At 43.3% G+C, this 27,773-nt stretch overlaps 1 protein-coding gene across 4 annotated transcripts in view; it reads left to right on the forward strand.

Moving 5' to 3' along the window:
* Positions 1-27,773, forward strand: part of SHMT2 (serine hydroxymethyltransferase 2) — a 72,502-nt gene that overhangs the window by 22,959 nt on the left and 21,770 nt on the right. For all 4 annotated transcript variants that reach the window (XM_056562525.1, XM_056562528.1, XM_056562527.1 and 1 more), the window contains exons 4-7: positions 1,433-1,633; positions 3,482-3,563; positions 14,930-15,052; positions 19,100-19,239. In XM_056562525.1, coding sequence (XP_056418500.1) covers positions 1,433-1,633; positions 3,482-3,563; positions 14,930-15,052; positions 19,100-19,239 — 546 coding nt within the window. The remainder of the gene's footprint in view (positions 1-1,432; positions 1,634-3,481; positions 3,564-14,929; positions 15,053-19,099; positions 19,240-27,773) is intronic.

Below are 27,773 nucleotides of genomic sequence, written 5' to 3' on the forward strand. Positions count from 1 at the left end.
TTAATGTGTTTCTTTTAAACTTTTATTAAAACTTTTTCTTTTTTACACTTTTATTAGACTTTTCGGAGGAATCATTAGTCCTCATACAGATCAATAGAGTTCTATTGAAATCCTTTGATCTGTGTGCTCTGCGATCCATTGATAGAGCCTAGTCCAGCCAGGCTCTTTATCAATGACAGAGGTAAGCCCTCTGGCTACCTCTATAGTGGATCGCCCCCACTAGCCCACCAGGGAGCATTCACATGTCCCTTTAGACACCGCTGTCAGCTTTGACAGGGGCAATCTAAAGGGTTAATAGCCAGCCGCGACGATCGCCGCATGCTGGCTATTAGCAGCAGCCCCCAGCTACTAAGAACAGCTGGAGGGCTGCAGAGTATGGAGCGGGCAGGAGTCGGGAGCCCCCTCCTTACAGACTTCTGAGTGCCGCCGCACTTGTCAGGTCCGGCCCTGCTTGCCCGGCGCCTGGTACTGCATGTCCACATCCCTGCACGTGAATGACATGCGAACATACAGAACAGATAGAAAATGTATGCTTAAAAATATAGTGTACTTTTAGCACTAAACCTTTGCACTAATTTAGGAAGATCTAAGTTATACACTCACCATATTGTCTTTGGGGCTAGAGTACAGGCAATCTCCAATAATCATGTCTCTTCTGTCTCTCTGTGTAACATGTACAGCATAAAACAAGAGAGATAAGGATTAGAGTGCAGTGTACCATACTTGGCAGACTGCCAGGCTCTCTCCCGAGACCAGAGCAGAGTGAGGAAGAAAGCGGAGCTATGCACAGTGCAGACAAGAGAGGGACCTGCCCTCTTCACAAGAGAGGACGAAAAAGACAGTGAGCAGCTTTACTAAGCAATAATTTTATTTATTTTTTTAAGTGAAATATGGGTTATTGATCAGGTTTAGGTTCTGAGTAACATAATTTTTTTTTTGTGGGTTCTTACAGGTACACTTTAATTATTGACGAGAGGACCTGGAAACATATCAGGTCCTCGACACCAAACAGAACTGCATTCTGACATTATTCTCCTAGACAATGCTGCATAGAGCTACAAAAGACCTTTGAACAATCCGCACCATGTCTGGTGTCCAGTGAACTTGTTGTCATGAAATTTTGAAATCCCTAAATGGGCACTATAAAAAAACAAACAAAAAACATTTAACATGACATGTCAAAAGTTTTACTAGATAGGGTTTGACTATTCAGACTCCAATTAATACAATGAGTCGGGAGGAGAGTGCACTAACCAAGTCTACATTTACTTCGGGTATATTTCACTACCATCCATTGGCTTGTAATATTGCAGCTTAGAAGCATAACATGGAAATGTTAAGTCCTTTATTTTGTCCACTGTTGCAAATGTACATATCTTATTATTTCAGTAAAAACTGAACAGCTTTGCTTCTATTCATGTCTTTTCTTCAGGTATTATGGAGGAGCTGAGGTGGTGGATCAAATAGAGTTGCTGTGTCAACGCCGTGCATTGGAGGCCTTCAGTTTGGACCCAGAAAAGTGGGGTGTAAATGTGCAGCCATATTCTGGGTCTCCAGCCAACTTTGCAGCATATACAGCTCTGCTTCAGCCACATGACCGCCTCATGGGGCTTGATCTTCCAGATGGAGGGCAGTAAGTATGCAGGTTGTCTCTTCAGTGATTAAACCAAAGTGCTTAACAAAATAGTAAATGTCTTCTTTTCTTCAGGGCACCTGTATCTATATGTGGGAGAAAAATATTATTCCAGCTGTTTTTGTATCTTGTCACATTGCAGTTCTCTAAGTTTTACATGTGTCCCTTGAAACAACTGAACTGCACCAAAGTAGTGCTTAAAATTTGGCAATTCATATTTGTGGAACATTCTGTGTTTAGTGTACAGAGATATAGAAGTGCAGGATCCCCTCCTCTGTGTACAGTGTATAGAGACATACAGTGGGGCAAAAAAGTATTTAGTCAGCCATCAATTGTGCAAGTTTTCCCACTTAAAAAGATGAGAGGCCCGTAATTTTCATCATAGATATACCTCAATTACGAGAGACATAATGGGGCAATAAATCAATAAAATCACATTGTCTGATTTTTAAAGAATTTATTTGCAAGTTATGGTGGAAAATAAGTGTTTGGTCAATAACAAAAGTTCAAACATTTTCTGTAAGTCTTCACAAGGTTTTCACACACTGTTGCTGGTATTTTGGCCCATTCCTCAATGCAGATCTCCTCTAGAGCAGTGATGTTTTGGGGTGTCGCTGGGTAACATGGACTTTCTACTCCCTCCCCAAAAAATTTTTGGGGTTGAGATCTGGAGACTGGCTAGGCCACTTCAGGACCTTGAAATGCTTCTTATGAAGCCACTACTTCGTTGCCCGGGCGGTGGGTTTGGGATCATTGTCATGCTGAAAGACCCAGGCACGTTTCATTTTCAATGCCCTTGATGATGGAAGGAGGTTTTCACTCAAAATCTCACAATACATGGCCCCATTCATTCTTTCCTTTACACGGATCAGTCCTCCTTGTCCCTTAGCAGAAAAACAGCCCCAAAGCATGATGTTTCCACTCCCATGCTTCACAGTATGTATGGCGTTCTTTGGATGCAACTCGGCATTCTTTTTCCTACCAAACGAGTTGAGTTCTTACCAAAACTTTGGTTTCATCTGAACATATGACATTCTCCCAATACTCTTCTGGATCATCCAAATGCTATCTAGCAAACTTCAGACGGGCCCGGATTTGTACTGGCTTAAGCAGGGGGACACATCTGGCACTGTCCGGCAGCCTAGTGTGTTACTGATGGTAGCCTTTTGTTACTTTTGACCCAACTCTCTGCAGGTCATTCACTAGGTCCCCCGTGTGGTTCTGGGATTTTTGCTCACCGTTCTTGTGATCATTTTGACACCAAGGGGTGAGATCTTGCCTGGAGCCCCAGATCAAGGGAGATTATTTCTTCACACCAAGCTGCTTGCCTATTGCAGATTCAGTCTTCCCAGCCTGGTGCAGGTCTACCATATTGTTTCTGGTGTCCTTCGACAGCTCTTTGGTCTTAGCCATAGTGGAGTTTGGAGTGTGACTGTTTGAGGTTAGGGTCTACAAGGTTAGCAGCCGGGACCTGCTGCGCATGATGCAAGCAGCGGTCTGGTGCTCGCGGTCATGGCAGAGCGTAAATGTACGTCCTATTGCGTTAAGTACCATGGCACCATGACGTACATTTACATCCATTGTCGTTAAGGGAATCTTTCATTAGACTATGTTCTTTACTTTCCTGATTTGGGGCTCTGTTCATCAGTGCTGTTTTTTCTGGTAATGCAAATGAACTGGCTTGGTTCCCCAGCCCTGAGTGTACAGTCACGGCCTATTATAGTAAACACCCTCCTTATGGATATTGTTATCATTTTATAAATTAAAACCTAGTATAAAGTTCACATAATAGGATTAGCTTTTTTGTGGTATTGCATTAACCCTCACAATTTCTTATCTTTTCCCAAGCTTAACCCACGGATACATGTCTGATGTCAAGCGCATTTCTGCTACCTCTATATACTTTGAATCTATGCCTTACAAGCTAAATGTAAGTACCTTGAAAGGAAAGTACAGTGACTTCTAGTTCATTTAATGTAAGGACATGTCCTGTAACAAATGAAATAGTAGGTAACTGATGCCAGTGAGAAGTGCAGGAATTCCCATAGGCAACAAATAGGGGTTGCTGCACTTATTATTCAAAGGCTCACTGAAAAATCAGTTATGGAATCAAATTGGTTGCTGTTTTGATTAATCTCTTATTTGTTTAGTTATTGATGTATTGCTTGCATGAAATTCTGAGTTACACACATATCAATTTATTCCTGTAGCCAGCCACTGTGCTCTATAGTTGCTGTCAAAGCTATTGTGTAGTAACAAGTCTGTATGTAGCAACAGTGAGCAAATGTGTGCATCTTGAATTAGATGAGATCGAGGGGAGGGTAATTTATATTGTCACAAACAAAAACCTGTACGGGGCCCCGGCTCTTCTTTGAAATGTAGTGTGTTGAGCACTGCATGAAGCGGTGGCCGATGCCCCCCACCATGCAGCTCTATAGGAGAGCTGGAGATTCCGGAGTGCAGCGCTCTGGCTCTCCGATAGAGCTGCATGGTGGGTGCATGTCACCTGCCACTCAGTGCAGTGGTTGACACGCCTTATTCAGTAGTAGAGCCGAGTGGGAGATTGGTTGGACCTTTGCGATCTGACACTTATCCCCTATTCTTAGGATAGGGCATAAGTTTTTATCTCCCGGAGTACTCCTACCTGACAGTGGCGCAAATTTCAAGCTCCTTTCTGAGATGACCTGCCTTTTCAAGAAGGAGGATGATCGGAACCTGTGCGGCTCTCTTCATCCTCATTGATATGTGCTCTACACTTAATGCATTGGCAATCGACAGGTTGCCGACCCCGACATGGTTAGGCTGGGTTTACAGTGCATTCAGAGATATACATTCAGAGTTATACTACCAGCAAGAGAACAGTCTTTTGAGTCCTGCAAAAGAAAAGCTTCCATTTGGGAAATAGTGTCTTAGTAGACACTGCAGTATGCGTATAACACAGTCTCACCCAAAAAAAAGTGAACCATAGCGGAAGACAATAGTAATAAAGTGTGGCTAGCGAGAAGCACAGTGAGGTGGAACAGTATCAATAGCCATAAAAAAAATCTGACCTATACACATTAAATCAAAATAACACTGTCCCGAATCAATAAAAATAAACCATGGCAGTAAGAAGGAAAGACAAAAAAAGATTAAGTTGCCAGCTGAAAGCAGACCATGGTAGCCGCCGTCCCCCCGCACACATTTCACTACTAAAAGGAAGGTTCACTGATGCAGCCCAAGGACTATTATGTAAAATAAAGAGGAAGAAAGCCTCCTGAGTGGTGATGGATCATTTGTGGTCATTGTAATAAGTGTAAAGAAATAATGGTCTTTGCAGAAATCTCTTAAGCATAAACACGATTCTTCCATGCCTGCTTATAATGTAGTGTTTGTTCTCCTGCTGCTTTTGCATCCCGCGGCTGTTTTGAGTCTTTTATTACAGAACACAAATGCAAAGGTATTTAGAAAGTTTCTTTTTAAACTGAAGATGACAACTGGAAAAAAAAAAAAAAACAGTTTTATCCAGATTATAAATAATGTTGAAACCATTTTAATGGCGTTGAAAAGTTTATGTAATTCAGTTGTGACACCATCAGGCAGGCGCAGGTTTCAGCACCCAGCTGTTCTTTATGAAGCTGTGCGGAGCTAGAACACCACTATGTGCAGTCTTTGCCAAGTGAGGAAGGGAAAAATACAGTAATAAAGCTGGTGTGTGTAAGGCATAAGGACTGGGGAAATTAAAGAAAGTAGAAGAATCTGTGGTGTAACAAACAACCTATTCTACCCAAAAGAGTGGTTGACTTTATTGTGGATACATTGTTCTAAATTGCCAAAGTGTAAACTCCTTAAAGGGGTCAGCCCACCAACCAACCTCCCACTTCTGTCATTCCGATAGTGCCTGGATCTTCAGTGGTTTCCACTTCCTAGGCCGGTGTTTCCTAACCCGAGCGCATCCAGCTGTGGCAAAAACTACAACTCTGGGCATGATGGGAGTTGTAATTTTGCCACAGCTGGGGGCACAGCGGTTGGTAAACAATGTCCTATGTCTTGTCTAGACAGGAAATGCCTGCTCAGCTGATCTTTGTGTCTGAGGCCAGTCCCTGCGGCAACCAGTGGTTAACTGATCATTTTCTGTTTGTCGAAATGGGACCAGGAAGTGGAGATCACACAGGGTCCTTGATTTGAACAACATGTCTACTTTTTTAATTTTATTTTTTCAAGGGGCCTGGGAGGGGGGGGAAGCGTCACACCCACCCACAGATTGTATGTGGCATTGCTACTTAGCTGAATTGCAATACCTGATGCAACCCATTGACAGTTGTCACACTTGCTAGCCAACAGATTTAAGGTGGTGTCTCTTGGAGTGGCACCCTTGCCTATTGGTCCCCAACCCAGTCTTCAAGGTTTTTTGTTCAATTTATTGAAATATAACATCCTTGACTGCTTGGGGGGCTTTATGGACTGGGTTGGGGAGCTCTGCTATAGCCCAGTCATTACGGAGCTCCTCCAATCCTGGGTCTCCTGGGTGCCACAACCTCACCAGGTGGAATGCAGCTTGGGTTCCCCTATTTTGCAGATAGGGGAGGGTCCCAGAACTGGAACCCACATCTGTAAGACATTTTTGATATGTCTTGCGGGGATTCTATTTAACTGGGTTGAGTATTATTACAAACCATAATATGCTACATAAATGTAACGTACAAAGCAGAACTGTAGGGGGCCAATATTGAGTATTGAGTAGACTATATGAAGTGGATAGTAAGGCCAGCACAGACTTCAGCGCTACGACTGCACAGATATTGCAATCCTGATAGACGGCAATGTCTGCAGTGTTGATTCCGCAAAAACATTGAGCAGGTTCTATGCTCTGGCGGAATTCACCTCCATATTAACCTTCATGCTGTGTAATTTCCAACCAAAATACCGGAGCGGAATTCCAGTTGGAAATTCCTTATTGTGAATCCAACCTAGTATTAATGGTTAAGCGAGACAAGAATTATATTATTATACGGTAAGATCATAGAAATGTAATAGTTTTTCTTCTGTCCGCACCTTGCGCATCACAGGCCCACTGACTGTGTGTGGAAACATTGTAAAGTATAAATATGTTTAGTTTCCATCATGTTGAGATAAATTTAAAATCTGAAATTTTTAGCTGTTCTGTTCACAATAAGAAAAGATAGATAGCCATCATTGTGTTTCTATTGATCTACATCTCCATAATTTTAATCTATAGAGATACATATTTGCACATATACAACACTATGTAATATCCACACACAACAACACATTGAGCGAATTGAACCTTTTCCAAACCCTGGTGTCCGCTTTCTTTTTATTTGATGAAGTCTTCTTATATTGCAGACAATAAAATATGATTGCAGAGGCAATAATAATTCTGTGGGTTTGGATTTCATCCATTTAAACAGTATTGTAGCGATTTTATTTTCACATCTTAATCTTTTGTCAGTGGTGCAATTGATTTCTAACCTTGTATGCAGCACCCTGTGTGGATCACGCCTGCCTGTTTACAGTGGCTAGCCTACAGGTATTGGTATCTGTGTTTAAGGTAAATTGAGCAGCTGGTTTAGAGACCTGAGCCTTCAGCTCCCCAGCTTGTCATATTTATAACTATTATATTATCTTGTTAATATCAGCAATGTCATAGGTGTGCTAAAACGTGGCCTGAAAGGGATATATTACAGCCATGTCTCAAAAATTCAGGGCATGAAACACTGCTATAGCAGGTGTATATTTGGCAAACACAAGTAAAAACGCTCACGTTTCCTATGATTTCTTGACCATCCAGTTGTTCTTTTATTTGTATTTCCACAATTGCATTGCATGAGTAAGGGGCTGGACCCCAAAACGTTGCACGTCAGATCCTGACACTCTCTGATGTGTGGAGGTGCTTCGGCTGGGAACATGTATATGCCGTTTAATCCTCTGCAATTGTGGAAATACAAATAAAATGATTACTGGATGGTCAAGAAATCATAGGAAACGGGAGTGTTTTTCCTTGTGTTTGCCAAATATACTCCTGCTATAGCAGTGGTGTTTGATGTAGTGCTGGGTGGTATGATCAACTTATGGCAGTTCCACGGTATTTAAAGGGTCACTCTCATTAAAACAAATTTTTGCTATTGCACTCCTTTATGGTAAATGAAAAATATTTCTAATATACTTTGTTTAAAAAAAATGAAATTTTCTATGTTTAATTTGTGCTTAAAAAAGCTCAAGAGCACATTTTCCCCCCAACTCATACACAGACTTTGGACCAAAGTCCAAATACAGGAATTGCCGCCTGGAGTGCTGAGGGGGGGAGGGGAGGGGGTGTCCAGCCTCATCCAATCATAGCTCCTCTCACACATAACTGCCATATGCTGTTGGTTGAACCCCCCCCCCCCCCCCTCAGCCCTCCAGACGGCACTGCCTGTGTTTGGACTTTGGTCCAAAGTCTGTGTATGAGTTGGGGGAAAATGTGCTCTTGAGCTTTTTTAAGCACAAATAAAACATAGAAAACTTCATTTTTTTTAAACAAAGTATATTAGAAATATTTTTCATTTACCATAAGGAGTGCAATAGCAAAAATTAGTTTTAATGAGAGTGCCCATTTAACGGTATTCCCCACCCACGTTGGGGAACTAATCACATGTGACCCACGGGCATTGCTCTGCTTCTCTAACCCCCCCCCCCCCCCCCATGAATTATCAGCTGCAGCGCTACGCTGTCCTCCACATCGGAAACTAATCATATGTGACCCTCGGACGCTGCTCCCCCCTGTGAGCCACCGGTGCTTTAAATGAATGAGTTGTGTGCGGTGGCGCTGGAAATGATTAATAAAGGACACCTGTACTCATTCATTTTACCCGGGCTGCAAAAATTTTAAACAATTTACTTTGACTCACCTTCCTACGTTCCCCCGTTGCTCCGGTATTGGCCTCAGTGTTCTCCGCTGCAATCCTCATGCTGCTTCCTGGGGACGGGAATGTCACAGAGCCTCAGTTTATCACCGGCCGCAGCAATGTCCCGCCTCGGCCGGTGATAGGCTGAGCGTACTGTCATGTAAGGAGCCGGCCGGCTCCTTACATGACATGATAGGCTGAGCGCACTGTCATGTAAGGAGCTGACCGGCTCCTTACATGACAGTGCGCTCAACCCATCACCGGCCAAGGCGGGACAAGCAGCATGAGGATCGCAGCGGAGAACAGTGAGGCAGATACCGGAGCAACGGGGGAATGTAGGAAGGGAAGTCAAAGTTTATTTTGTTTATTTTTGCAGCCCGGGCACATGAATATGTAACATTAATCAGTACAGATGTTCTTTTATTAATTTCCAGCACCGCGGCACGCAACTCATTCATTTAAAGCGCCGGTGGCTCACAGGAGAATGGGGGAGCAGCGCCCGTGGGTCACATATGATTAGTTCCCCGATGTGGGGACAGCCGCTGCGGCTGATAATTCATTCATTCGAAGGGGGGGGGGGAGGGGCCCGACCAGTAGTGCGGTATAGGAAAAATGCATATCGTACAGAATAAAAAAATAAAAAAGAAAAAATGCTATTTGGTATGAACTGGTATATCGCCCAACCCTAGTTTGATGCCCTGAATTTTTTGGACATGTTTGTAGTGGGAGCAAAGGGTGGAGCTCCTTACTGGGCTTCAAGAAAATTGGAGGCACTGAATTACTGAGTCTGTTTTCATTTTCATATATTACAGCCACACAATCATTGTGTTAATTGACTCTGGGTGCTTTAAAAATAAAAAAGAATCCATACTTACTTGCCCCGTTCCCCACAGCTGCTGTTCCGACAGCTCCTGGTCATCGCTGGTTCCTGTAACATGTCTCTGCAGGAAAAACCTACTTATAAACACAGGCTAAGGTGGGCCATAGCTGCAGATAGTGATTAAAGTATAGAAGGGACCAGGAGGAGTCAAAATAGCAGCTGTGGGGGATCGAAGTAGGTAAGTATGGATCCTTTTTTTATTTTTAAGTTTTTTGCACAACTCTAAAACAATTAGGCCAAAGTCATCTACCAGTTATCATTAGTGTAAGGGCCATATGATTCAGTTATATCGAATTTCTTTTTTTTTCCTCCAAGTGACATGTTTCACAATTGCTCATGAGCAAGAAAAATTTGGCACACTCTGCTCTTCACCCTTGGTATCCCTATGTAGGGCCCATTTGACACTCTTAAAAGGTAATGGTACCCCCAAAGCAACACAAGAAAAGTGTAGGTGTTGTCCTCACTTTCTCTTTGATATCTTATATTTCAAATTGGAGTACAGTAGAATCTTCAAATTGTGGGCGCTCAGGGAGAAAAAAAACAGAACATTGTTGAAAGATGTCCCCTATTGGGGAAAAAAGGCTCTAAAATATTTCTAAATGATCGAATACTGTACTCATTCCAGAGAGTAATTACCTATAAAACACGATAAAAAGCAATATTACAGTAGAATATCCCCACTGTACTATTTATTCCCCCTCTTGATCCTCCCAATTCCACTTTATTCCTTCCCTCCTTGAACCCCTATGCCACTTTATTCCCCCTGTGCCAAGACACCCCCCCCCCCTTACCCCATGTGCCACTTCATTCCCCCTTTATTACCCTCTGTGCAAATTCATCATCCCCTTTTCTATCCCCCTGTGCCACATTATTCCCCTAGTGCCAAATCTACCCCCCCCCCCCTTACCACATTACCTTTCCTCCTTCTATGCAGAGGCTCCCAGCATGTTTGTTCTTCTCATGACGTCCTCTGCGCTGCACTTACTGAGGGGCTGTGAGCAGCGCTGGCTGCGGGCACTGATGAGGGATATCAGGAGCGTCACTCGTCAATGCTGACAGCCGCCGCTGCTCATAGCCTTTCAGTGAGTTCAGCGCAGAGGACATCAGGAGATTGTCAAACCCGCAGAGAGCCCCTGTGCCTGAGCCTGCTGGCCAGGTAAGAAGAACAGGGGGAGGAGAGAAGGGGAAAAGTGATGTGGCAGAAGGGGAAAGGGGGGTTGATTTGGCACAGGGGTATAAAGGGGGAATGAAATGACAAGGGGGGGGGAAAGAAATGGCACAGAGGGATAAAATGGCACAGAGGGGTGGTGAAAGGGTAATGAAAGGCACAGGGGGGATCAAGAGGAAATTATGTTATACGGGATGTAATAAAGAGTAGGATAATATAGCATGGGGGGGCGCAAATGATGTTGGCCAGCAGACGTACAGAAGCAGGCACCCTGGGAACCCAGGCCCTTTACGGTGGTATTGGTTGTACCGTCCCGACGGCTGTCCTGTGTATAAGGTAGGGCTGGCACATGAGCCTGGTTGTCCCCAATTTGGAGTGTTTTTTGTCCCCTGTTGGGAGCGTTTTGTCCCCTAATGGGCATGTTTGCGTCTTCTATTGGTACATTGATACATTAAGTCTTATGGGACTCTGCCGGGGAATAAAAAACTGTCCCCTGTTGATGGGTGCCCCCTATTGATAGGTGCTCCCTATTGGGATGTGTACTCTTAGGGACATTTTGCTGTATTGGGGCCATGAGGCAAGGGCTGTTCAATCAAGTGGTGTGTGCTGAGGCTGGCTGCATACATTGGTTTTATGGATACATTTCTACAAATGTCCATAAAGCCAAATGTTATGGAATGTTTAGGAACAGTCTGTCTCCTTTACATGCAGATTCTGGGTTTATGTAGTTTATGCTGTGTAAGTGTTCAGTGAGATCCTCCCTGACAGTGACATCCCTTGTTTTGTGGAATACTTGCTGATCTTGTGTGCTTGTTCTGCATTGTGTCTGGTGTGCCCTAAGCACATCAGTCGTTCGCAAATGTTTGTATTTATTTGTGTTCTATATTCTGGGTTCCTCTTCTTTTTTTTTCACCCCTAGCCAGTGCTGAAATAATAGGATCGGTGACAGACGTGCAGCCCGCTATTGTGGATGCACCATTAGGTGTTAATGTTATTTGTAGACCTGTGATTATCAGTGTGTACGTTTTTTTGTGTTACTTGGCTCCATAGGTGAATAGCTAAATGGAAGTATAAAATTAGTATTTAACACAGATGTAAATGTACGTGTCAGATTATCTGGTGTAAGGATATGCTGTGCTGACGAATGCTGCTGTATAGGCATCCAGTACGGTATACATGCACAGTAGGACAGGGTAGACCACTCTTTTCTATAGAGGAAATAAAGGATATGCTGATGCATATTGGGCAAGAGCATGACAAAAGAATACTCTTTCTGCATGGAGGCCTATAGACACATCTGGACTAAAAGATTTATCAAAACCTGTGCAGAGGAAGAGCGCTGCAGTCGCCATAGCAACCAATTGGATTGCGTCTTTCATTTTTTTTAAAAAGGCCTGTGAAAAATAATGTGCACTTAAAAAATAAATAAATAAAAAAGGCAAATCTTGCATACACTTTGTTTTGTACACGTGCTGACATTCTTGTACAAAATCCTTTAGTAGTTTAAATTTCCTGCTGAACTTTTCCATGTTTGGCCAGTTAATGTCTTTGGGAGGGTTGGGCTTAACCAATGAGAAAGGCTTAAAACTTGTGTCTTACTGCAGAGGGGGGAGGCTCCTGCTGCAGCCATGTGTCATATAGCCAGACCTAGGATAGTAAAGAAGTGGAGGATGGGGAAATGGCAGCTCTCAGGGGAGACATAAGAGAGCTTTTTGTCTCTCAGATTTAAATGCAATATGAGACTAAACAGGATCAAATAAAAGTAAGCAATTTGGGAAAAATTGCTGGGATGTAATTTAACTTCAATGTTCATTGTTCTTTTAGGGTAGGGTCACACATGCTGTATTTTGCTGTGTGTTTGCTACTGCTTATTTTCCTACTCATTGAAGTAAATGGGTAGAAAAATTATGCAGCAGAGAAATACAACTAGTGTGACTCTACCCTAATGGTGTATTCACTTGTACAGTATCCTGTGCATATTTAATTTACAGGATTTTATACTGCAGATTTGATGCTGTGGTCATTCAAATAGTTTACATTGAAATCTGCAGCTTCAAATCCTTTGCAGAATGCTGTACATGTGAATACACCAGAAAGGGGTATTCCCATCTTGGCCTTCCCATCGGATATAGGAATAACAGAAATCACGTAAACTGCTTTTGAGTCAAATAGGGTCTTAAACTAACGAAACCAATTGAGAGGTGGGAACCTTAGTGCCTGACTGTTCATTGCATTATTATTGTTGGGGTTTGCAGAAAGATAAAGCAGCACATCTGTCACTTTAACATACGTGATCTAGATGGGAGAACCTCTTTTAGCGAATGCAGATTCTCCACTCACTGAACTCTATTTATTCTCCTTATTCCTCCGGCAGTATTAATGTTATGTGCTTTTACATACAAACACTGATGAGTCAATAGCAAAAAGAAAAAGTCCAGCTACTCGCCGCAACCGACACTCAGTACATAGCAGCCGCCATGGATGTCCAGGATCTTGCGGGAAGCTCAGAGGCTACAAACCGGTGAGTTTCGTGCAATTAGCACTTCTTCCGGCCCCATGGGGCACTGAGTGTCGGTTGCGGCGAGTTGCTGGATTTTTCTTTTTGCTATTGTATCATTTGCTTCTTTGATTCCTTTGCACCACCGTTTTGCTCAGAGATATATATATATATAATTTTTTTTTTGTTTTATTTTTTTATTTTTTTTTAACCACTGTGATTTGTTGCTTTTGTTTTCCATACATTCCATTGAGTGCTTCAGGTTTTTTGTGTTAGGTGCCTCCAGCTGTTTTGTTTCTCAATTAGTTTTATGTAAACACTGATGACTATTTATCGATTTTTATAATTATATCTCTGCTTCTGTCTGAAAAATACGAGACATTATTGCTTTTGACTTTTCTACCTTAAAACAAGTGATCTGTATTCTCGGGTAGTAAATATCATGTCACCTATAAGACTATTAAATCAATTTTGTTCCGTGATGTCATTCACAATTCATTTGTGATATAATGTGTGACATGCAGCATCCAGCCATCATTTTCAGTCATTTATTTCAATACTTGACTTGTGCCTCCATAAATAAGAAAACAATATATCTTGCTTGTGGCTGACATACTTCTCCTCTCCTTGGGTTCATTAGTCCTCCTTAACTTCTGCATCCAGGTCGCTCTGCTCTAGACGACCAAAAATGTTGTAATACGACATTCAACCTGATTGCTCAGCTGTCTTGTCCAATAGTGATCATATTTGTTTTTGTTTTTTTTTGTTACAATCATATACCAAAAATGGGGATTCTCTAAACTGTAATCTGTTTGGTGCTGACTAGGCTTATGTGTGGAGTCTAAGGGATCCCTTGGGCTTTAATCTTAATTCCCATAATGATTTGTGAAGGATCTCCACATCACTGTGTCCAGAGCAGTTACAGAAAAGCAGAGTTAATGCTAACACAGCAGTAGCGTAGTCAGGGACAAAGGCAGAGGTAGTCACCAGGAGAAATAAGGCAGGGTACAAGAGAGGAGCATATTTATGAATAAAGGCAAATATTAGAACAAAAGAACCTGGCTGAACAATGTAAAGACTAAGTTGGAATAGTGCCTTCAGATGGCGGGGCTATGACCGCTGGGTCATTCACTCCCCCCCCCCCATGCCCGCGATCTCCTGTACGGGGCCCTGATTCTCCGTCCAAATAGCGCGTGCCGATCATCGTATGAAGTGGCGACTGACACGCCCCTTAAATGAAAGCGCTATAGCAGTGCTGGAGATTGCCGAATGCAACGCTTCAGCTCTCCCATAGAGCTGTATTGAGGGGGAGTGTCAGCCGCCGCTTTGCGCAGTGGGCGACGTGTCCCCTTGCTGCGGACTGCCGGGGCCCCGTAGAGGAAATGGTGGGGGTCCCAGCAGTCGGAGCCCTGTGTTCTGACAAACTATCCTAAGGATCCTTTTCATATACCACAATACTCCTTTTAAGAAGCAAACAAAACATTGGAGATTGCCCTCTAACTACTGTAGGTTGCTGGCTGTGACTTTGTCGGCAGTTTGGCAAGGCAACAGTCAGTTGTAGACAGCATGAGAGCCGTGACTGAAGGCGGAGGGCAAGACAATATTGGGATAAGTAGCGGAGGTTTCTGTTGTCTGGGCAGCCATCTGCAGGAGACATGACCAATTTCAAGAATGCATCACAGGAGCTTGTTGAGGTGAATAACAGTTGCGATAACTTATCCAATGCCCTAAATTACAAAAAAATGGAAAAGTTAATGCTAGTACTATTTTCATAAGCTTGAACTTTACATTTTAGTTGGGAAACCTTTGCAATGAGAAAGAATTGTGTCCCTTCATTTATTTATACCTGGATTTTATTTCTAAGCCAGCTACTGGGTTGATCGACTATGACCAACTGGAGGTGACAGCCCGACTCTTCCGTCCAAAACTCATCATCGCTGGGACAAGCGCCTATGCAAGACTGATCGATTATGCCAGGATGAGGAAGGTATGTGAACAATAAATATATATATATATTTATTTTTTAATGCTTTAAGTTATGAGAACTATGTCAAGGTACAATTGTAGTATTACCTTTTGCTTTCTATGTATATTATGGTTTTGATGTAACTCGCAGTGTGGGAGGGCCACCAGTATCTCGAGCTCAGGAATAAGGCAGGCCCACCAGAAATCTAAGGTCACTAATATTTCAGCAGTCATGTCACTTATGGCTTTGTTGTTAATGCTGTATTGGTTTTTATGTGCGTGACCTTTCAAAGATCTCCAGTGTTCGTCACATTTTTATATTAAAGTTTGTTGCTGTTGAAATTAATATCCTGAAACAAAACAAAAAATCAGATGTCTATCACTGACCAGCCCTGTAGCTAAATACGTTTGCAGTTCACATTATAACTTGGTTAAAGATAATGCATCTGTATAAAGAGGTTAATATTTTATAACACTTTATAGTATTTCCTAGGTTTGATAAATGTTTTTATCATGCAAAATGTTTGGCATCAACAAAGAGAACCTAAAAATGCGGCAAGAATTCAAAACTTAGGCTATAAATAAGCGTTGCATTTTGTATCTTCTGAAAATCGCTGCCACAGGGATTAAAATCAGACACAATTTCACTGTCAGTTATTCATATAGTGGCATCACATCCATACTTGGGGAGTTTGGGGTGATCATCTCCTGAGCTTTATTATAGCCTCTTCTGGTATCACCGATTCAATAGAGAGCATATGAGGTGGTCCGTAACAAGAGTTTCAATGTTGGCAGTAAGGTTGCAGTGACCTAACGCCAAGCTGGCCAGGATAATGCATGAGATTCCCATAAAATAAAGCCCATGGAAAACTTTATAGATGGTAACAAATCCATCTGAACTACTTTTCTCTGAGTAACTTTTATGGTTTCAAACATTATCTGTCAGCTCTATATCATGCTCAGAGCTAAAGACAAGGGCAGATAGCTGATGAAACAAATCATACCTGTCTCTTAGTTGATGGCTGTTTGTGTCATAGAGGCTGGGTTGAGCTTTGGTGCAGCATGCATGCCTCCTCCCTCCTCCATCCTTCCTTGCTCTTCATAAATGATGTACAATGCTCAGTGAGAAAAAACAAACCCTGTGAATCAGTCATGCAGGGCAGGTAGTGTTGGAGGCATTCTTGCTGCAGCTCAGACCAACCTCTGACAGTTCATTTTTTATGAAAAATATGATATGTGAAACTGACAGGCAGCCTATTAAACCCTGCCTTTAGCATACACAGATGGCAGACCTTTGGGCCTTTTTTAAAAGGTATTCATTTTGGGGAAATATAACATATCCACCTCACCTGCACCTCTTATCGGCTTCTTAATTACCTCTGATGGTCACATGGATATACCCTAAATGTCCCAGTTCTGAATACCCCTTAAGCCCCCTTAGATGCCATTAAAATGCAATGACATCAAGAGTTCATATGAGAGAGGCTGCTCCTTGCCGTGATCCGACTTCATAGATGCTGCGTTCTGTATTGACTGGACTGTCTAAGGAGTTAAACAGCTGGTCTTGGAGATAACCTTAAAGGGGTAATCCAGGAAAAAACTTTTTATTTTTTTTTTTTTATATCAACTGGCTACAGAAAGTTAAACAGATTTGTAAATTACTTCTATTAAAAAAAATCTGAATCCTTTCAATAATTATCAGCTGCTGAAGTTGAGTTGTTGTTTTCTGTCTTGCAAAAGTGCTCTCTACTGACATCTCTGCTAGGGATCGACCGATATCGTTTTTTAGGACCGATACCGATAATCGGTGGAGGTTAGGGCCGATAGCCGATAACTTATACCGATATTCCGGTATAAGTTATCGGCTATTTATCCCCCCTCAACACAGCTGCAGAGCATTGATTTAAAGCAATCACTTTAAATCAATGCACTGCAGTGGCTTTTGCGGGGCCATAGGCCGCCGCCGCCACCACCACCACCCGCTTCTCTCCCCCTACCTGTCAGGGTGGTCCAGGCCATCCATCCTTCCTTCCTGTAGTGTCCGGCGGCATTCCGGGTGGAGGGTGAACCGGTCCGGGATGTCCTTCTTCTCCGGGGGTCCTCTTCTCCACTCCGGGCAGGCTCCGGCCTAGTACGCTGCATAGACGCCGCTGCGCAGTGACGCCCGTGCGCAGCGACGCACCTGACGTCACGGCGTAGCTGCGTCTATGCAGCGTACTAGGCCGGAGCCTGCCCGGAGTGGAGAAGATGACCCCCGGAGAAGGACAGCCCGGACCGGTTCACCCTCCACCCGGAATGCCGCCGCACACTACAGGAAGGATGTATGGCCCGGACCACCCCCATTACGGGTAAGTTTAATTTTTTCTTATTGACTCGGAGGGTGGGGGAGGGGCCCGACCGGTATGGGCAAAAATCCATACCGGTATACCGCCCAGCACTACGGGGGGGGGCGGTGGCGGTGCGGGGGGCGGGGCATTATCGGCTTAACGGCAAGGTAATTGCCGATAATGCCCAAAATCGTGATTATCGGCCGATAATATCGACCATACCGATAATCGGTCGATCCCTAATCTCTGCTTGTCTCGGGAACTGCATAGAGTAGAAGAGGTTTGCTATGGGGATTTGCTTCTAATCTGGGCAGTTCCCGACATGCGTGTCATCAGAGAGCACTTAGACAGAAAAAAACAACTCCACTTCAGCAGCTCATAAGTACTGAAAGGATTAAGAGTTTTTAATAGAAGTAATTTACAAATCTGTTTAACTTTCTGGAGCCAGTTGATATATATATATAAAAAGTTTTTCCTGGATAACCCCTTTAATCCCAGACTTTCTGTCAGTGCAATATACATTTGACACCTGTTGCACATGGTAAGTCCAGCTTCTGTGTCCCTATTACCCACCATGCTAACCATGTAAGGCACTTTGCTCTAACAACATTGTGTCAGCATCACCCATGTGTGGCGTATTATTAGTAGAGTGAGAAAGGTAACATTATTTATCCCTACTATTCTCCTTTGTTTCCCCCTTTGTGGAGAAACTCTTTGTGAGCCCATTAGTAAGACTGTGCTAATGGTGTATTCAAGCTAATATAGCAGCGAGTACCTGGGGGACCTGATTCATGCTTGTAAACTGCTGCACTAAGTCTCTGCTAAAATTCTGGTCTGAATAAGACGACATAAGGTGCAGCATCTTGGTTGTGTTAGTCTTCCATTTCCTTCAGACCCTTTGGGTATAAATCATAGGCCAGGAAAAAAAAATGTAAAGCTATTTTAAGTAACGTATCGCCAGTCTGGGCACAAAAATCTCAGGCGTTTTAATAAAGAAAACCAGAGAAGTCTCAGCCCGAGAACCTCCAGACTACAGCTCTCAAAAGACTGAATTAAGACTAAATTCTTATGGAAGCAGAATTGATCTTAATTCCGAAATGGTAAAACAAGGACAATTAAAGAGGTGCTCAGCATTTGGAACAAATTGTTCCGTAAGCTGAAGACTGCGCCGGGAGCTATGACGTCACGCCCCACACCCTCAATGCAAGTCTATGGGAGGGGGCGTAACATCTGAGCAGCAGAGTGCCCATTTAAAGATTAAGTTACAGTGGAAAGTTTGCAAAGTAGCTGTATCTTGTATCTGAGGTGTGGAAAACAAATTCAATTTTGTGCAATAATGCATGTACTATACCTTTTCTTGAGACTCTGGTTGGTATAGAATACATAGTATAGGGGTGCAAAACGGGCGGGGTTGCAATTCTTCACAATGTCACATTGGGACAAGAAAATACAATCTCGTTTAGATACAAAGGCAGAATTTGTGCCAGTCTGGGGCAGCGCTTGGTAAAGATGAGTGGTTTTTCACTGAAGGAGTGTGGCCACCCCATGCACCAAGTTTACTACAATTTACAGCTGCTAGCACTTGCTTGGTATTAATTATTGTGTTCATACAAGCAGGGGCCACATGTACTTGAGAACTTTGGAAGTTTTTTAATAGTTCATATACAGCACAGGATCTCTTGACCACATACAGTGGCATTTTAGATGTTTGCAGATCTTTCACAACCTTTTCTTGCTTACAGATATGTGATGACGTGAAGGCGTACCTACTGGCTGACATGGCACACATCAGTGGTCTTGTAGCAGCGAGAGTTATTCCATCTCCTTTTGATCATGCCGATGTGGTCACCACTACAACCCACAAGACTCTCCGAGGAGCCAGGTAAAATTGAAATGTATTTTCTATAAAGAATATTACATTTTGAATATATTTAACAATCTGTGTTACTGAGCTTGTTTAGATGCTTGTACAGAGCAGGGTTTAGGTGTTGTTGGTATTAGTAACCCTCAAGTTCTTTAAAAAAATTGGAAAATGACATACTGAGATTACTGTCAAACCATTAAGGTTGCACCATTTGCAATTATGTACAGCCTCAAGGCAAATATCTTCCATTATCCAAAACAATCGGTAACTAAAAAGCTCCAATAAATCAGTTGTTACACCCTTCCTGACCTTTTCTCATTTGTTGTATAGGGGGTCACATGATTGGGTCCAAGTGTCCTCTTATTCGGGTGTGGATCTTTTCTTCCAAGCAATCTCTTCTATTCCAGGGGGTATAAAGTCACTGTGGTTAAAGAAATACTCCACCCCTAGACATCTTATCCCCTATCCAAAGGATAGGGGATAAGATGTCTGATCGGGGTGGGGGGGCCCGCGATCTCTGTGCAGCAGGCATTTGTTTAGAGTGCTGGGTGCGGGCGGCGGGGTTGGGATGTCACAGCCATGCCCCTCGTGATGTCACGCCCCACCTCAATGCAAGTCTATGGGAGGGGTGTGGCATCCGCTACGCCCCCTCCCATAGACTTGCATTGAGGGGGTGGGGCGTGACATCACGAGGGGCATGGCCGTGACATGGCCACGACTCCCCGACCTGCTCCAAGCATACGGAACAAAATCTTCCTGGAGGTATGGCTTCAGTAAGACCTGGGCAATGAGAGGTGGAAACTAATATTCTTTCTGGTTCTGATCCTTCCTCCTGACTCGCTAAGTGGAGCACCTGTTTTGGAAAGGACCCACCACTTTATCCCTAAATAACCCTTCTAAGACCCTATCATACCCGCCACTAGAGGCATCACCTGTGGCTTATACAGAAACCTAATATGCAGTTATCTAACTTGTACCAATGCATTTCTGCAAACTGTATTCTTTGCTTTATTAGCGAACATATGTTTCATATAGTCATCGGCTAACTTGGCAAAAGGGAAGTCAAGTGTGGTTACCCCACACATGTGTTGCATCTCAGACTACCCTATGCACAGGGCTTTTCAGGAGTTTACACTCCCAGTGACTAAGTTCAGTTTATATGTAATGGTCATATAAATTGCTGCAAAGAATATTAAACTATTGATGTTGCAGCTTTTTCCATTAAAGGGGGTACTCTGCCCCTAGACATGTTATCCCCTATCCAAAGGATAGGGGATTGCATGTTCCAGCGGCCAGATCTACGGGCTGGTACTACGGGCACGGAAGCCTGGGGTTTCTGTGATCCTGGCGTCACGCCACGTCCTCTGCATTCATGTCTATGGGAAGGGGTTTGACTGATAGTACAGAGCCGTCACAACCCCTCCCATAGACATGAATGGAGGGGGAGTGGCATGACATTACTATCACTGAATCCCCAGACTGGACCCCCCATGATTAGACATGCTGTTCCCTATCCTTTTGATAGGAGATAACATGTTTAGGGGTGGAGTACCCCTTTAATGGAACATCCCCCACCCAAAAAAGGGTAAGTTCACACGTACAGTGTCTGCATATTTTGCGGCTTATTTTCTGGCTTATTTTCTGCTGCCGATTTTGCTACTCTGGGATTTTCTATTTAAAAAATCACAGAAAGAGGGCCACACTTACTGGTTACGGATACAAGGGCAGGTTAGGTTCCTATACCCACTATAATACAAGTCAGCCACAATGCTAACTAAGGGCTGGTTGTACAGGAGCAAAATACAGATGAATAAACACTCACACCCCTACTATTCATAAGGGGCGGAAGGAGGGGGGGGCCTGCTTTGTATTATAGTTGCACACAGATAAGACACCCTGGGGGAGATTTATCAAAAACTGTGTAGAGGAAGAGTGGTGCAGTTGCTGCTTTTATTTTTAGAGACCTGTGAAAAATTTAAGAAGCAATCTAATTGGTTGCCATGGGTAACTGCACCACTCTTCCTCTAAACAAGGTTTGATAAACCTGCCCTTTTATCAATAACCAGCACATCTTTTTTATTTTATTTTAATTTTTTTTATATATATATTTTTATGTTGGTCCCATTTTCCTAAAGGGATTTTCCAAGGACTTTTTAATTGAGCGACTATTTGGATGGTGCCCGATGTCTGACCCCACCAATTAGATCTGGCTCATCCTGAGCATAAGTTAAAAAAAAAAATAAAAAAAAAATGAATGGGAAATTATAGGGCTTTTTACCCTCAATCTGTACATACCTGCTAGAGCCTGACTTCACTCCCCTTTTAGGGAAGTGACTACCTGGTCAAGGGGCTGTGCTGTTCTGTGCTGGGTTCTTATAGCCTAATTCTGCAGAAGTAGTGTGAGAAAATCTTATTTTACTGAAAGAATAGTAGATGCTTGGAACTAACTTTTCAGGAATGTTAGTAAACTCATTCCTGCCTGGTATAAACATCAATCTGTCCTAAGCTAAAAGGACTGGAGAAAACTTTAAAGCGTAACTGTTGTGATCTTGTTAAATTTTATAATCCTCCCTGTTCACTGCCCCCATCATGATAAACCACCCCCTGCCTTTATTTTTATCATTTAGTTTTTTACCTTGATATAGTTCTGTATTGTCTACTCAGTCTCAGGCAGATTCACTGACTGGGAAAGGGCGGTCCCCAACAGGCGTGACATCATCTGAAGCCATACAGGGGAGAACTTCCTCCCTCACTCTGCTACACAGCCCAGAGGAGTTCAGTGTGTGAGATGAGCTATGATTGGCTAAGGCTGCACTCCAGGCTGAATTTCCTGATTAAGGCCGGCAGGAGTCTAATGTATGTGCAAGAGATGGGGAGGAAAATGTGCTCTGGACAAGTAGGGAGACACCTAGAGGCAGCTTAAAAAAAAAAAAACACATAGAAAACTTTTTTTTTTTACATTAGAAAGGAGTGCAATAGCAAAACATGATTTTAATGAGTGCCCATTTTAAGGGCAGACTCTATGGACCATGGGGCCATTTTCTAATGACAATCTCCTAAGTCAGTGTTTTCCAAACAGCATGCCTCCGGCCGTTGCAAAACTGCAACTCCCAGTATGCCCGGGCATGCTGGGAGTTTAGTTTTGCAACAGCTGGAAACCCTCTGTTTTAAGTTTCTATGACTTTTCATGGAATAATGATGCAGCTGACTACAAACACATCGTCCTCTCCTTTCCTGGAAGCTGACATCAGTCCTCGCTACTATGTTCGATATTTTTATTTCATTTATTTTTCTACACTGGGAGCTACAAGTGCATATTTTTATTTAGTTTCCGGCTTTTAATGTCTTAACGCGGGGTCACGTGGGTCGGTCCCGGCGGCTAATGAAAACCGGGACCCTGGGCTAATAGCATGCGGCACTGATCATGTGCTGCACGCTATTAACCCTTTAGATGCGACGATCAAAGTTGATTGCCGCGTCTAAAGTTGAGAAAATTGCATCCCGGCAGCTCAGTCGGGCTGATCGGGAACATTACGGTGTCCCGATCATCTAGGACGCCGAAGGAAGGTCCCCTACCTGCTTCCTCGGTGTCCATGCCTGAGATCCAGGCAGGAGAAGTCAAACCCTTATAACAGTGATCATCCGCATATAGTTCTATGGCAATGATCAGTGTTAGGAATCAATGTAATGCCTGTTATAGCTATAACATAGAGAAAAAAAAAGATACTAATGAGGAATTAACCCCTTCCCTAATAAAAATAAGAATCTTCGTGCATGTAGTTATGATTTTTTTTTCTAGAGGTAAGGCAAAATCAAACCTTTATAGGTAGAGTATCATTTTAACCATATGGACCTACAAAATTTGCATTTTTTCTTAAATTTTGTCGCACAGTGTATTTTTTTTTTTTCTGTTTCACCCTGGATTTTCTGGTAAAATGACTGTCATTGCAAAGTAGAATTGGTGGAGCAAAAAATAAGCCATAATATGGAATTTTAGGTGCAAAATTAAGAGTTATGATTTTAAAGTTAAGGAGGAAAAAACTAAAGTGCAAAGAATGGAAAAAGCCCGGGTCCTTAAGGGGTTAACAAGAGCGGATTCTAATAATAAAGGTAGCAGTGTTTTTGCCGTCAGCTGCGTGCTACCCGGTAGGTTGAGTTCTTATAATGTCAGTGCGGTGGTGTGAACACTGCCAGCATTTCTTCATGCTGCTCTCTTCACCTTCCAATCAAAGCAATTAGCAAACAGGGTCTGGGCTCCCGTACGGCTTTGCCCTCACCTCCTCTGCTTTCTCCTGATCTTCCGATTTTTTTTGGTATTATTATTTTTTGGCACCTCTCTTTGCTTCCGTCAGTTTCACACCCTGGAGTGGCGCATGAAGCAGGAAACACTGTGAAACAGAGCAGCAGGGCTCCGCAGTCCTCACGCTGGGCTTCATTCACCCTTTCTCTGCTCCAGAGCTCTGCTGGATGCATCCCCGCCGCTCGTACAAAATGCCTTATGTCTGCCAAGGAAGGCAAAGTGGAATGCGACAGCCAAGCTGCATAGTGTCCTATATGTAGCATGCAGCAGATCGGTGGCCCAGGCCGCTCGCAACATTGCTTGACGTATAAGGAACCTGGGGTCAAGTCCTATTTATGTAATTACATTTTTGATCTAGACAGTATGTAGGTGGTAAAAGTAGATATTATATTAATTCACTATATTTCCTTGTCCCAGGCTTCTCTAGATTTTAATTATATATGTGCTTAAAGCCTTTCTATTATGTAGATAAATGCTCTCTAAACTGTGGCCCTCCAGATGTTGTAAAACTACAACTCCCAGCATGTGAGTTGTAGTTTTGCAGATTGGTGCATATTGTTGGACATAAAAGGAACCTGGGGTCAAGTCCTTTTTATGTAATTAATTACATTGTTGATCTAGACAGTATATAGGTGGTAAAAAGGGGCTTCTCATGTTGTCTGTGTGTATATATATATATATATATATATATATATATATATATATATGTATATGTGTGTGTGTGTGTGTGTATGTATGTGTATGTATATGTCTGTGTGTGTGTGTGTGTGTACATATATGTGTATGTAACAGCACACCATCAAGTAGGATGATAGGTAGGTGCAACTCAGTGGGGATCCTAGGTCACAGGACTCCAGACATTCACATAAGTAGATCACTGCAGCACTCTAAAGTTGTGGAAAGTGTAGGTAGCGTTTATTCCATCGTAGTGTACAGCGCAACGTTTCAGCTGCTAACAAGCAGCCTTTCTCAAGCAATTACACAGTGCAAGTGAGGTGGTATAAATATGGTTACGGAAGTGACATCATCAGTTAAATCACTCATTTGCATCAGGATAATAACAAAGTGCAAAGAATGCAATCAATACAAAAATCATGTGAATTTACAGTACAAGGAGAGAGACAGACAGACAGACAGACTCTGGGCGGGTACTGCATGACAAGGCAGAGACGCCAGCGGTGCCGTCGTCACCATGCGACAAGTGCACTCCAGGCGTTAACTGGAAGTAAACTGGGCTAGAGGATCAGCCGGAAGTGAAAAGCTGCGCTGACATGTTAGATATTGGCACAAGCTATCAGAACGTGTGCGCAAGCGCACTGGGGCGACTGGCTCAACTAAGGGCAGCAGCATATGGACAACCAGTAAAAGATGCCACAATATGTAATGAACGGCAGTCAATAGAAATAAATATAACAACTGGTAGAGGAGGATAGCTGTCATGGCTGGACAGCAGTGGGGAACAAATGAAATAAAGAATAAAGGGAGAGGCAGGTCTAAATGGAGCAACATACAAATGATAGGGGTCATTTTTAATACATACAAGTCATGCATGGAGGACAATGCACGGAGAAATCTGGACCCATCTCAGGGTATGAGCCTCCAGCACCGGGGCATGTGATATGTCCTAGGTGGAGGCAAGTGGATAACACAGATGTCCCGACCATAGGAAGGGGACTCGATGATCTTCCCGATACCCATTCACTGAAGGTGGCACAAGCCAGAAGTATCCCACACACCAGAGTCATTCATACGTGGCCCCTGCTCCTGATGACCTGTCTTGACCTAGAAACAATAACAAAAGAGCCATGCCCAACACCATAAATAGCTGTATGTAAACAGAATCCCAGCTGATCATTGGCCCTTTCTTGAAATAAAGGAGTTGTAGCTTAATGTTCTCGCCATCTCTGTAAGAAGAGTAAAACAGAGGAGATTAAAATCTAAAATAACAGCAAAGTATAAATCCAGCATAACTGGGGTGAACAATTTACAAGACCTCGCGTGTAGGAGAAGACAGTTAATACAATATTCACAATAGGAAAATCTACATTCCGACCATGAGGCCGAAGAGACTGAAGGTCATAAATCCACTTTGCGATCACCTCCTCTTTTAGGTGGTGGAATGTGGTCTATGAGAACGAATCTCAAGTCACGTTCAGTGTGGCCGGCCTCCACAAAATGTTTAGGTACTGGAAGGTCGAGCCTAACTTTGCGTATTGTGTTAGGCTCGACCTTCCAGTACCTAAACATTTTGTGGAGGCCGGCCACACTGAACGTGACTTGAGATTCGTTCTGTTGATTAAACCTTACACGAAATTCACCAGTAGTCTCGCCAATATATAGAAGGTTGCATGTACACAATAAAATGTAAACAACAAAACTGGAAGTACATGTTAAATAGTGTCTGATGTTCTAGACTTTACCAGTACTTGGATGTGTGAAAGAGTGGCCTTTCAGCATTTTAGGGCAATTAATGCAGTGTCAAATATCATTGCCCTGTGGTAGTTTTAGTGGAAATATCAGCATTTACTAACTTGTCACGCAGATTTGGTGCTCGTCTAAAGGACATCAGTGGATATGCTTGAAACTCAGGAATATCAGGGATGGCACGTTGTAGAATGTTCCGTTGTTGTTTATTGTTGCGAGAAATAGCAGTAGATTGATCGTTGAATTGGGACACAAAAGCAATACGGTTATCAGATGATTTTAACTGAGGTATCATAAATCAATGTCTTACGCTCTACTGTAAGTGTGTTCGACTTAGTGTGAAACCATTTTTTTGGGGGTACCCTCTCTGAAAAATTAGCAGTCATAGCATCAAGAGTAGCAACAATTTGGGACTCATCACTGACGATCCGTCTCTCCTTTGGCCCTCTGGGCATGCTGGGAGTTGTAGTTTTGCAACAGCTGGAGGGTCACATTTTGGAGACCACTGATTTGTAGACTGAAGAAAGGTTATAGGAATATACTAGCACAGCAGCATATGTTATATTGAGCTTTTTTTTCCCTTTCTAATATAGCATTAGGGTAGAGTCACACATGATGTATTTTGCTACATATTTGCTGCTGCGTATTTTCCTACCCATTGAAGTCAGTGGGTAGCAAAACACCCAGTTGTGGCCCTCCAGATGTTGCAAAACTAAAATTCCCAGCTTTCCCGGATCGAAGCATTGTAAATCAAAATGTACGGGGTACGGCAGCCGGATCTGATGGAAGGAATTAATAACTGGCTGATTATATATGTAGATATATATATAATGTAGGTCTGCAACGATTAATCGATGTAATCGATTAAAATCGATAACTGGATCCGTTGTCGACGAATCCCGTTATCGAATAATCGCTCGATTTGTTGTCTGCCGTCAGTGGCGTCAGTGAATGAATGAATGAAGCCGACATGTCTCAGCCGCTGCCCTGCTCCTTGTGCAATCAGCGCACTGCTGGGAGTTGTACATTCTCTGCTGCTCATCTCTGTCGGGTACAGAGATGAGCAGCAGAGAATAGACCTGTCCCGGCGGTGCGCTAGGAGCAAGGCAGCAGTGGGGAGATGTCGGGTGGTGGCAGCAGGGCCCCCCTTTAGACCGCAGCCCCCCACCCTTGTAGACAGCTCACCTACAGCTGTTCTCTGTCGGGGGCTGCCGCTCTGCTGCCCCGTTCTCCCGTCCGCATCACGTTGTCCTATGGAGGACCATGTGACATACACGTCACTCCACCTCCTCCTCTGCGCCCGGCGTAACGTTACGGAGGAAGCAGAGTGACGTGTGTGTCACATGGTCCTCCATAGCACAACGTGATGTGGACGGGAGAACGGGGCAGCGGAGAGTCAGCCCCCGACATGACAGCTGCAGGTGAGCTGTCTACAAGGGTGGGGCTGCAGTCTAAAGGAGGGCCCTGCGGTCTAAAGGGGGGGGGGGGGCATTTGACTTCATCTCCCATCCCCATATATTGTCATACCCCGACCGCCTATCCATAAATACATAGAATGTGTCGGCAGATGAGAACCATTTGGCCCATCTAGTCTGCCCAATATTCTGAATCCTATCAATAGACCCTGGCCCTATCTTATATGAAGCCTTATGCTTATCCCATGCATGGACTCCTTCACTGTATTTGCAGCGACAACTTTTGCAGGAAGGCTATTCCATGTATCCACTACGCATTTGACTTCATATCCCATCCCCATATATTGTTGTCATATCCCCTTCCCCACATATCCCCTTCCCCACATATCCCCTTCCCCACATATCCCCTTCCC

This window comes from Hyla sarda, chromosome 2, assembly GCF_029499605.1.
Source record: "Hyla sarda isolate aHylSar1 chromosome 2, aHylSar1.hap1, whole genome shotgun sequence".
In the NCBI taxonomy this organism is placed as follows: Eukaryota; Metazoa; Chordata; class Amphibia; order Anura; family Hylidae; genus Hyla; species Hyla sarda.